General features: G+C 46.2%; 1 protein-coding gene across 2 annotated transcripts in view; it reads right to left on the bottom strand.

The window, feature by feature from the left end:
• The window catches only part of ADAMTS17 (ADAM metallopeptidase with thrombospondin type 1 motif 17), a gene marked incomplete at both ends in the record, with an annotated part of 352,152 nt that overhangs the window by 152,397 nt on the left and 187,389 nt on the right, over positions 1-12,366 (bottom strand). For both annotated transcript variants that reach the window (XM_082841528.1, XM_082841529.1), the window contains one exon: positions 1,585-1,725. In XM_082841528.1, the coding sequence (XP_082697654.1) occupies positions 1,585-1,725 (141 nt within the window). The remainder of the gene's footprint in view (positions 1-1,584; positions 1,726-12,366) is intronic.

The following is a 12,366-nucleotide window of genomic DNA, read 5'->3' as shown; positions in this document are numbered from 1 at the left end:
CTTTTAAATAAATAAATAAATAGGCAAGCTTATTTCCAATTCTGTAGATTTTCTTGGGGGGCCATGGCTGCTGGCTGGTCCAGATGCCCCACCTGGCCATGAAAGTTGGCTGGTGGCACACTGTGCAAAGGACTTGGGGATTTCAACCAGGATGGAAATGTTCAGAGATGTTGAGAACAGCTCTGAAAAATTAAACTGGGGGTTGTGTGGCTGCGGCTCCATTAGGAGTTAAATACTTGAATGCTTTTATTTTTTAATTCCTAAAACAAGGCAGATGGTAGTAAAAAGAAAACCCAGCCTCTTGCCAAGATTCTTGAAGAAAAGAGTTGCACGCACGCAATACACACAGGCTGATACTGGTTCACCTCTCCTGGGCTCAAACTCATGGGACACTTCAACAAAGTCAGTGGGACCAGTACTGTATATGTGAGCAGATGAAAATACCTTTGTTTCACTGACCCTTCTGGGTAAAATGAAATAATGTCAAGTGGCTTCCAACATTGCATTATGATTTGGTGACACAAGTACTCAGTAGGAAATAGACTACATTAAAACTAACGAGGCAATTTTTAAAAATTATTATTTTTATTTATTTATTGGCACACCAGGTCTTAGTTGCAGCACGTGGGATCTTCGCTGTGGCATGTTTAGTTGCAGCATGCAGGATCTTTAGTTGCAGCATGCATGTGGCATCTAATTCCCCAACCCTGGATTGAACCTGGGCCCCCTGCATTGGGAACGTGCAGTCTTACCCACTGGGCCACCAGGGAAGTCCCTAATGAGCCCATTTTTAAGCCCTGTGTACCACTTAGTTTCCCAACCACAGGAAACCTCATGAAAGAAGACCCAGGATGAAGCCAGAGTGATGCCTTTGGTCCTCCTCCCTGAGTTCACTGGGCACTCCACTGTGTTGCTGGACAGCTCTGTGTGTAGGAGAGACTCACTGACCCCTTCAGTCACCATGGGGTGTAGAGATGATGCAATTAAGTGGTGAAACAATCAGGGTCTGCCTGTCAAACCTGTAAGTTCAGCCCTGAGGCCCTGACACTAAGGGATCCACATTGTATATGAGCACAGACTGTTTGACAAAGTTCTGACATCAGATGGCCAATTCTTCCACGGAAGTCTGAGAATGGAGTGATGCAGACACATTCTGGAAAGAAAGTGGCTATGAGATAAACTCATCCCAGTCCCACAAGTGAGGAAGGTGAGCAAGCCCTCCTCCCAGCAGATGGACTCCTGTCCAGGGAAGCAGCCTGAGTGTTGTGGAAATGCCCTGTTCTACAGTAGCCAAAGTGTGTCACTAGGGTGGTGCCCACCCACAGTCAAAATAATGCAGAGAAGTGAAATGAAATCTTGTCAAGATACAGTCACTGCATTGACATTTCCATCGATAAGTTTTATGATCACCAGCTGGGTGCCCAGTGTCATACCAGATGCACACTTGGGAGGAAGCTTGACCAGCTGAGAATTCTAAGAGATTCACTTCTGCTCACACTGACTGAGACTCCAACTATCGTGTCTTTAGGAAGTATTGTAGTACTTTCTATTGCATTGATTGTACAGAACAATTCAAGGACTTACTTGAGGAAGTTTTCAAGGTCATCTCGACTGCAGGAGGACCAGGAGAGGTCGCTGGGGTTCCGGCCTTTCACCCACTCTCCCGACATGATGTGGGACCTGCCAGCGCAGGAGGAGTGGTCATCATCGTGGTTCATTCCCAAGCTGCCCGAGGGAAAGGAGGGGAGAGGACACTCATTACAGGCTTCTCATCTCCTCATCCAGGTTCTAGCACACTATGCTAACCTAAATCATGTCTTAAACACAAAAGGTGGCACAGGTGATACCTGCTTCTCTGCCACTCTCACAGAGCAGACCAGGAGTCACAAGCTTAAAGAGAAATAGAGAGGGTGATGACTTGCTTACCCAGTGAATGGAGACTGATTGACCATGTAACAGACAGCATTCGCAAAACGAATAATAAATGAATGAACCAATTACATTAACTGCAATATTATAGTTCTGATGATTGGACTTGCTTTTCCACATTAACATATCCTAGCATTAATGATCTAGTGTTTCACTGCCTGCAGAGAAGTCACTATGCTAACGTGTAGTGGGAACCAACCAAGACTTTGACTTATGAAAACTCATGAACAATTATGGCTTTTCTTTCATATCACTATAGCTGGGTCCACCAAGATCATACCTGTCACCTTCCCACCCAGTTGTACCTGGAAGACACCAGGATGCTGGCTTAGACGAGGGAGGCTGACATGCAATGTGAGCTGAACAATGATCTCAGTTCACATACACGCTGTCAGTGGGGTAAAGCCGAGACACAGAACACACGTGATCAGGTGGCCCACAGTCTGCTGACCCATGACTTCCAGGGGAGAGACTCACTGTGCATAAGGATTGCTCACTCTTTGTCAACAGCCCCGTGGAAAACACACACACTTCCATTCATTCAAACATATTTATGAGAGGTTTCTCGAGTGCTGGGAATGGACTAGAAGGAGAAGAAACAATGGTGTACAATAAGCCATCCCTGACCTCAAGTCAGCATGGGAGAGGAGACAGACACAAACAGAGGTAATTATGAAAAGAGGTTCTAAATGCTTCTCTGCAGTCATATTTTCCCAGTTTTCCTCATACGTCTCTGACCATCTTTCATCAATTCCTCTGTGTTCTTGCTCTGCACACCCCCAGGCCACTCCATGCTCCTACACAGAGAGGCTCCCTTGGCCACCCCCATGTGGAGCTGGATTAGCTGATGCCACCCCCGTCCCTGGAACAACACGGCCTGGCATCCGAGCTCCTGCTCCAGGCAGGCAGGGCCCCCTCTGGTCACCCACACGTGTCTGTTCCCATAGTTGAGGGTACGCTTACCAAGGGTCAACAGTATTTATACTCAAACCTATTTATGTCAGTAGTTCTGTTACTTCAATCAATACATGTGGCTACATGTTGTGTTAACCAAGGAAATATGAGAATAAAAGTTAAGTTGTTTTCATGAAGACTAATTTAGCTACTAGCTACAATAGGCTGCCAAGTTGGGTGTGGGCAGACAACTGTAAAAGATGAGGAAAAAAATCACAAAAATCTGCCCCTAGACTGCTTCACATGGGTCTTTCAAATTCTGCTGAATCTAAAAAAGAAGAAAAGAAAAAGAAAGAAACTGGATTTAAAGTCATCACATTATAGTTGTGGTTTCTGTGAAGGTTATGGAAGCCCAATCGGCTTCCTTCAAAGAAAAGGCTTTCACTCCCACCACAAAACCGGTGAAAAAAATGAACGTTTTCATGGCTTAAGTTAAAACAAAATGACAAAATGTTTAAGAACATAAGTATAATTTCTTTACATTTCCCCATTTGAACCAATTTTTTGGTTAATGGGTCAGCTGACCAACAACTATGCTGCTATCTTGTCAGAAAGGAAAGCTTCTGCAGTGCCGCCTACATGTTGGCTCCACCTTCCCCTCAGTCCAGGCCTCTCCTGCCAAACCTCTCCCTGAAAAATGCCCGCTCCTGGGATTTCCCACAGGCTCTTCCACCCCACCAGGTGCCCTCAAGGCAGCTTTCCATCCCAGCCTATCCACGAGTGACTGGCACAGAGCAAGCACTCTGTAAATATTTATCAAATGGATTAACTATTTAATGCAGCAGTAAACACCAAAAAATCGGAGGATCCTCATGCATGGTATCTAGGGTGGCAGCAGCTTGCTCAACAGAAAAATGAAAACCATCTCTGGGTAGATGCAGTCTTGCTCTCCTGCTTAGATGTCAAGGATCCATCCAATTAGGGTTAAGTAGAGAACCAAGAAATTATCAGATACATCTGACCAATAAGAATAATTTTTCAATGTCATTACTCAGGTTTTTATTTTTTTTCCTGCTTGATATCTATATCTTTATCTGTACCTGTATCTGTATCTATAGCTACATCTATACCTATATCTATATCTATATCTATACCTCTATCTCTGTTTCAGGAAACATAGGAACTGACTGGTTTTTCAATTGCATGTAGCAAAGGATATTAAAAGTCAGCTTAAATTTGATTTAGGGTTTGACTTGGTATCTATAAATAAAAGTGGTGATAGTGTTTTCAAATGGGTAGATCTGAAAATGTTGATGGCTTTCAGGGAACTCTGCTGTACGTGTAGAGGTTACAGAAATACAATGTCTCATGAGAAAAATGGCTCCAACCTCCATCTCTAAGGACATAGTGTAAGCACAGCATGTGGAGCAGGTCAAACTGCATCATTGCAGACCCTGGAGAATCCAATCCCAGGGAGAATCAACACACTATCCTAAACCCTCTCCCACCGTCCTGAGCAGCCACCAGATGCTCCCTGTTGTTTGGGAAACCACATCAGAGGAGATCCAAGCCCTGGCAGAATGGCCTCGCCACACATGGAGGAATGTTTCACTTGTGACATGCTTCCAACTTTTCTCCGGTGATCAAGCTGCTTGTAAAATCAAAGAGGTTCTTTCGCCCACATTCCAGACTCTGCTGGCCAGAGAACCTGGTCTCTCCGGAGACAAAACTATGTTTACAAAAGTGCTGAGAAACGCTGACTGCGCCCTCGACACCCCTATGCCTGCAGGGTGTTGTGTTAACGGTTCATTCTGCCAGCCCCCAGAGAAGGACTTCCCTAAGGAATGTTCCAGTCAGCAGGATCAGCCAGGAGTGCAACTCTTGGGCTTTCTGGAGCTTGTCTCTAATACAGATTGTGCTTGATCTGGTTTAAAATGTTCAAATGCTAACCAAGTGCCTCATAAATTTACAGTTTGCTGAACTCGCATTGGGGTGGGAGTCTTGATATTTGAGGTCTACATAAACTACAGTTTAGGCTATTTTTAGTTTAAGTTAAAGATCACTTGACTGAAAAAATTCATGTTATTTTAGGTTTATGTCTGTGGTAACATTATATTTAACAAAAACATGTAGCATTAAGCACACACAGTAAGTGACTGAGATTAAGGACACAGACGGGCCTCATGTCACATGTGGTCCAGATTTATCAGACACAATAATAACTTAATGGCCTTGAGTAGATTTTATCTTAAAACAAAAGAACACATTGCTCTGAAATTGCTTCAGGAAATCCAATATATACCATGTGGGGATTCTGAAAGGCAATGCTCCCCCTGTACTAGGTTCACTCCAAACCCTGGAAGGCATGGGGGATACTAGGTGTTCTGGGCCTGGTACCTGTGCCATTTTGGACGCTTCAGTTTTACCTGGCTCAGAGCCTGTCTGTCTGTCTTTTGGACACTTTGGTGTTTTGATGTCAGGTTTGCGAGCCAGGTCTGCCTCCCCTCAAAGTACTCTTGGCTGTGTTTGTAAAACGAGTGCTTGGGGTGGAATGAGAAACCCAGGAAATGGCTCCCATGAGGGGACCCTCTCCAGTGGAGGGGTCAGGGCTGGCCGGAGTCCTGCTTCAGTTGCCCTGGGGGCATACTGCCTGCTAGTCCCTTTTCAATAAATGTTTACTGACTCTGTAATAACAGGAATGGCCCATGGCAGTTTCTAGGAGAGGACAGGCAGGTTTGTATTCATTATTGTTAATTAATTAAATAATAATTAACACCTCAGCATTACACTAGAAGGGAAATTCTCTACTGCCACTACCTCTTTGCCAAGAACCAGACTGTGCCCTCAAACTGTAGCTACACAGAAACTTTATCTACAAGGGTCAAAAGTCACCAGGGGTACCAGGCTACACTCATTTATACAGGCTGAATAACAGGGTTAATTGTCAGGATCATCAATAACCCCATTTATAGGGAACATAGCATCAACATTCTCTCACCTTGGAGAATTTTTTCCTTTTATTTTTATACAGGAAACTGAGCTCACCAGCTTGTAGGGACTCAGGAACACTGCAACTACCAGAGTAGATCTAGGGCCTCCACCTCCACCACATACAGGACCATCATAATACAAATAATCTTAAAAAACCATGGAATTCTGAATCACTACTGGGTAAATAACAACCAATATAGTGTTGGTGTTCAGTTGCATTTTGCTATAATGGATAACATCATAGTAGGTGAAAATGGATAAGGCACATTACAGTATATAGTATATATCTCTCTTAGCTAACCAACGTACTGAAATCACAAAAACACTCACGTTTTCAGGTTTATATAGATGGGATTTTGATGTCAAGTATATGAGTCAGGTCTGGCCTTCCCTCAAAGTAGTCTTGCCTGGGATTGCATGTGTTTGTGTATAAGTATATGCATACACACACACACACACACACACACACACACACACACACACACACACACACACACACACACACACACACGAGATCCACTTCAAATGGGCCTTAAACTTTTAATTTAACAAAAATTCAACTCACTGGGATGAGAGATAGAAAAAGAGAGAAAAAGAAAACAAAGCATGGGCAATTCTATCCCCTACTCTGGTCAATGAGCACGGGTGCGTGCATGCGTGCATGCATGCCTGTGGCCGTGTACCCTCAGGAGGATGGTATGAAATCCCCCTTTTCATGTAGAAGTAGAGCACTGTATTTGAAAAGGCCTGGCTTGGAGTCAGACTAACCCGAATGAAAATTCCAGCTCTGCCTCTTGAGGGAACAGCGTTACACCTCTGAGCCTCTGCTTCCTTATCTATGACTAAATAGGGCTCATGGTATTTAATGTCATTCATTCATTCAACAAATATGTGTCAAATGCTCTCTATGACAAGATGCTGTCCCAGATGCCTGCACAGGCAAGGCCCCTGCTTCCAGAAAGTTTACATTCTGAAGGAATGGGGATGAGCATTCCTCATGGTCAAACAGACACCAAAGCGCCTGGCAAGTAGTGGGATCTGGAAGAGATGAGAGTCTTGCTGCTTCTAAGCACATGTCTGAGTGAAGGAATGCTGGCTGTGCCCAAGCTGAAAACTCAGGTGCCCTCAGAGAGCTGGGAGTTAATGAGGGAAGCGGGGACAGGTCACACAAAAGGGAAGGGAGGCTCATGGCAAGTTGAACAGTTTTTACCCTATCATATGCCTTTAAATTCCATTTCTCTTCTGCAACGAGCTAACTGAACAGACCAGGCCTGTTCTGGCAGATATGGCCCAGGGACTGAGAGGATGGGAACCCTGAACAGAGGCTTCATGGAAGCCTTAGCAGCCCAACTGCTCTTGGCAGGCGGTCACCCCATCCAGGACAGCTGTGAGGATAATCACAGACAACCACCAATCTACACCATGTGTTGCCTTCACAGGAAAAGGGTGATGGTTGTAGCCTGTGGCATAGCTCCCTGTTTCTCTTTGTCTCCCAGCAGCAGGTCCACTCCTGCTCAGCTTCCTGTGCATCCCACAGCCTGGGGTTGGTGAAGGCCTGAGGGATGCAGGCCCTGGGGTTACAGCTGGGTCATCTCAGTGAAAAGCTGTCTCCTGGCCCAAATAGCTCCTATGGGCTCACCAGCCCCTGCAGCTGTGGTCCTGCTCCCACATGACGAAGGTGGTCCTGATACAGTGAGATGGTCTTGCCCTCCTCTGCTCCACCAGCTCTCAGGGCAGGCTGGGCACACGGTAGGGCTCAGTTAATGGCTGTGAAGTGAAAGCAGCACACGAGCATCTAGGTCTACATAACAGCCCACTAGCACACAGAACAGAGGCTACCTTTGGCGCCCTTCCCCCCACTGCCTCATTGGCATTCATCATTGGCATGAGGGGATGGCCACCTCCTCGGGAGGCTCTCAGCCTCTTCCTATGATGCCCCCACTGCTCAGAGCATTCCATCAGCCCATCCAGAGCCAATGCACGCAAACATGTGTGTTGTTACTTCCATAGACTTGGAAGTCAAATGACATTTGCAAATTTTACTAAAAAAAAAAAAAATCCATAAAGCCATGTTGATTTTTGCCTGGGAAAGTAGTCTATAGAAGGGGGGAGGGGGGTGTCTGAAGCTGTTTCCAGGTAGAAATTCCAAAGCAGTTTAGAATGATGGCTACATTGATGAAATAAGGATATACCCTCCCAAGGTGAGTGACTATTTCGGAGGGGACAATACTGATTCAGGTGAAAAGGCTGTAGGGTGTTAAGAAAAAACTCTGCCTCTGCCAAGGCAAGGAGAGTGAGTGGAAGGAATAAGCCAATTCTCCTTCCCTCCTTTCCTTAGTCTTCTTTTTGGAGGACTTTACTCTTCCATATGATTTCGGTTTGTCAAGTCCTTTTAGTTTAGGATTGTACTGATTAAAATTGATTAATTTGGGGAGAACTGGCATCACTGAAGTTTTGAGTCTTGCCATCCTGGGACATTAGGGCACCTTTTCACTTTTTCAGGCTTTCTTGAATGCCCTTTGGCAAAGTTTTGTAGTTTGCATCATCAAGGTCTTCCTTTTTTTTTTTTTTATCAGGATCATTCCTGGGTATTTCCCACCTTTGGCTGAAGTTGTGAACGAGGTCTGCTTTTTATTCTTCTGTAACTGATTACTAATTGTGTATAAGAAAACCATGGATCACTGTATGTCTTGTGATTTGCACCCTGATGAACACTCACTGGCTCCAACAGTTTGCCAGATGATTCTCTTACAAAATGCAGATAAAGACCACTTTGCCTCTTCCCTTTCAAGATTTACATCTCATTCCTTGCCTTATGAAGTTTGAGGGACTTCAAAAACAATGCAAAATATTAGTTAGAACATGGGAACCTTTATCCTGTTCCCAAAACTAATGGAAATGCTACCAATATTTGCACACTGGATACAGCTGTTCTAGATTGCTTACAGCTAGGTTAACTGGGTCAGCTTAAGGACACTTTCTTCTAAATAATCATTTTAAGTGGGCTTCCTTGTTAGCATTTCAAAGGAAACACTAAAGAAAGTCTGACAAAGTGGACAGAGCGATGGTCCAAAAAGACAGAGGCCATGGTTGATGTTAAAGACCTGCCCAGATTTTTCTGGGGAGCTGAGGCAAAGCTCCTAACTCCCCAGGCCTGTCCTCCTAGCTGGGAAGTGAGGGACTTGAACCAGGGGTTCAAGGGGTTTTCCAGTTCAAAATGGAATCATTTTGTGATTCTGATCTAGAAGACTGAGCACAATGGTAAGGCAGAGTTGCTATTCATTCTTCCAACAAGAGCTGGGTGGGCCCTATCTTGCACCAGCACTTTCAGGGCACCAAGTACACAACAGTGAGGGGCACAAGCAGCCCTGCCTGTAGGAAGCACACAGTCTGGCAGTGATCACAGACAAGTCAGCAAGTGCTGACCAGCACTGTCCAGTATAACCTTCTGCGATGATACAACAGTCCCTGTGTGACTATCCAATACAGCAGCCACTGGCCACATGTGGCCATGGAGCATTTGGAATGTGCTAGTATGACTGAAGAACTGAAACTCTGATTTTATTAAATTTTAATTGAGATAAATTTAAAGGCCCACATGTGGCTAATTGCTACCACACTGAACTATACAGGCAGAGACAAGAATCTGATTCAACTAACCTGAGTACCACCATTGTGCTAGGAGCTGTGGATGTCATCACGTTGGTACAGGAGTATATCCAGGCCCACAAATTACTTACAGGCTTACAGATACTTAGAGAAATAAGACAACCTGATGACACAACTGGAGAAGACTCAGTGCCAGGTGTAGACATCAGAAGCTGAAAGCCATGGGCATTCAGAGGGGGGAGACATGTTGTCTCATACTGACTCTTTGTATGACCTCATGCCTATTTTTCCTCCAGAATGGTTGTACTAACAGTGCCATCTGTGCTCAGACCTCCAAAGCACAGGGCTGTGGTGTGATGGATTAGAAGGGAAGAAACTAGAGATCTACAAAGGCTTTATAGAACATCCAAGAAAATGAAAGAACGTCAGCCTAAATTGCTTCAGACCATGATATCTGAAGAGAGGGATTCTCTAAATGCCTTCCCACGGAGGCCTCTTATGTGCCTTTAAATCTGGGACATTCTCAACTTCAAATGAATTTCGTCAAAGAATGGCATAAGATCATGTGCCTTCACTAACTGAAAAAGTGAACGGTGGGTTGTAATAAGGCAAAACAAAGGAGATATTCCTATTGCTAAAAAGTTCTCTGAGGCTCTCCTTAGCTCCTTAAAGGAAGATAATCTATTGAGGAAACATTTTTATTTCAAAAGAAAACTTCACGAAAGCACTAAGCTCTTCTAAAATTAACCACTGACACAGTGAATGTCATCCCGGCCCCACAGCCGTCATCCCTTCTGTGGCCTGCTCTGGGCCTGGAGTGCAGAAGGGCTCCCGGGAAAGGGCCTGACATGACCTGCTGAAGTCCGGAATGCCATGAAGCCGTGTAGACGCTATAGCAGCACCAACAAGGCTCAGCCCCCCTCCCAAATTGCACGATGATTCACTGGGACCCCTGGTCTCCTTCAAGTCTGCAGTGGGCCTTCCTTTAGGCCCAGATGCACTAGACGGAGGCCCATGTGAGGCATGGAGAGGGTTCTGAGGACACAGGCTGATGCAGCATAAGTGGGTCTGAGCTTGTGGCTCCACTCACCCCTTGCCAGTCTGCCAACAGTGTCCTGCAGTGCTGGGGAGACCAACCCTGAATTTTGGTTCCAGGTTGGCTCTCTGAGAAGACCACATGCCTGGCTTATCAAGCAAGAACACAGCAAGGGAGCTGAAGAGTACGAAGTGTTTCCTTTCGTGCAATGTGCTTCCAAGGTTCTGCCGAGGAAAGTCTGCCCAAAGAGAGGGCTCACAGAATCACGGCACTTAGGTTGTTGAAGGAAACTGGGAAATTGGGTGAGAGTCAGAAGAATATGCTTTCTGCTTCTTAGCCTAAAGTGTAATTCATCTAACGGTCCTGCAGGCACCAGACTGAATAGGGCAGGAAATGGAAAGATGGCTAAAACCTTCCAAAGAAGTGAATCTCGGGCTAACACAGACTACCCTCCAGATGTCAAGAAGGAACTTTCTGTGCACAACGGAAAGAAAACTGATGTGTAAATGGGGAGTGATCTCTCAGTTTCAGGGAAATCTATAGCTGCCACGAATCGGAGTAGCTGTCCCCTGCGGAGTGCTTCAGAAGGCCAAGGTCAAAGCTCCTGGTCCCTCTGGGGCCCACACAGCAGAGCTCTGCAGTGAGGTGGAGAAGGGCAGAGGGTGGCGACTCTTTCCCTTCCCCCACCATGTCCCGGGCGCGGGGTTACCTGTCTGCTCCTGCCCTCCTCATGAAGTCCCTGGTTCAGAGGAACATTCCTTTCCTAGTCCCCAAAGTACTTTGCATTTTAACACCATCAGCCTCAGCATATCCATCCAGAGGAGTGACTATCATGGCAGGTGTGTCGGGCATTGTGGTGGCAGATGGAGCAAAGAGGGGCAGAAATGACGTTGGTATCACCACCACGGGCTATGTGCATCTTAGGGGCGGGAATTCATACACTCATTCATCTGCTGAAGGCTGCTGCTCACTGAGGTCTGAGCTGGGGAAGCCTCAGAGGATTTGGAGGGCTGGAGCAGATACCCTAATCCCTTCTAATCATGCCCTCATTCATCCAGACTCTGCTTCATCCAGACTCTGCTATGTGTCACGTGCCAGGCACAGCGCTGAGCACTCGTGTGCCCACAGGACACATATCTAAGGTGCAGACCAAGGTGGGTCCCTCTCAACACAGATGCTGAAAGGCACACTAAGAGCAGGAAAAATATTGAGAGAGCAGGGGAAGGAAGTGTGATACACAACAGAGACCTCATACCCAAGAGTTGCGGGGGTGGCGTGGGGCGTGCCCGGAGAGCAGAGAAATAGCGTTTTCAGCATACCAGGCAGTGCATGTTGCATACATCAACTATTATCATCCCCACTTCACAGATGAGGGAACTGAGGCAAAGAGGTTGAGAAGCTCTCCCAAGGTCAAACAGCTGATAATGGCCAAGCATAACTTGAGCCTGGACAGTCTATACTCCAAATCTCCATGCATGGCCTGGCTCTTTGAGGATGAAATCTGCCCCCAGATCCAAAGGAGGGCAAAGGATGGGAACCAGCTAACCCCTGCCGGAGTGGCTGTCTTAGAGGTTGGAGGCCAGCAGGAGCCCTCAGGAGACCGTGGATGGCACGGAAAATTCCTCTTAGGGTTAGCAGCGGAGAGCCTGCAGACCTGGAGGGGCTCAAGGTCTGCTCTCAGGGCACTGAGACTTCCAGCAAGACAGTGTGGAGAGGAGAGGGGCTGCCAAGTATGGACATGGCTTCGGGGAGCAGAGGTGCTGGGGAGCGGCCAAGAGCTTTTTCCTGGACCCAGCTTGGAGGAATCACACCTCTGTTCTCCGGGCACCAACTTGGAGCTCCTGTGACATTCAAGAAGGGGATTCAGACTTGGTCCCCATCTTCTTAGATGCCCCCCCGGATCTTTA

The sequence above is a fragment of the Leucopleurus acutus genome (genome assembly GCF_964270905.1).
Source record: "Leucopleurus acutus genome assembly, chromosome: 1".
In the NCBI taxonomy this organism is placed as follows: domain Eukaryota; kingdom Metazoa; phylum Chordata; class Mammalia; order Artiodactyla; family Delphinidae; genus Leucopleurus; species Leucopleurus acutus.
The sequence above is the reverse complement of the archived record's forward strand: the minus strand, read 5'-3'. Positions and strand labels throughout refer to the sequence as shown.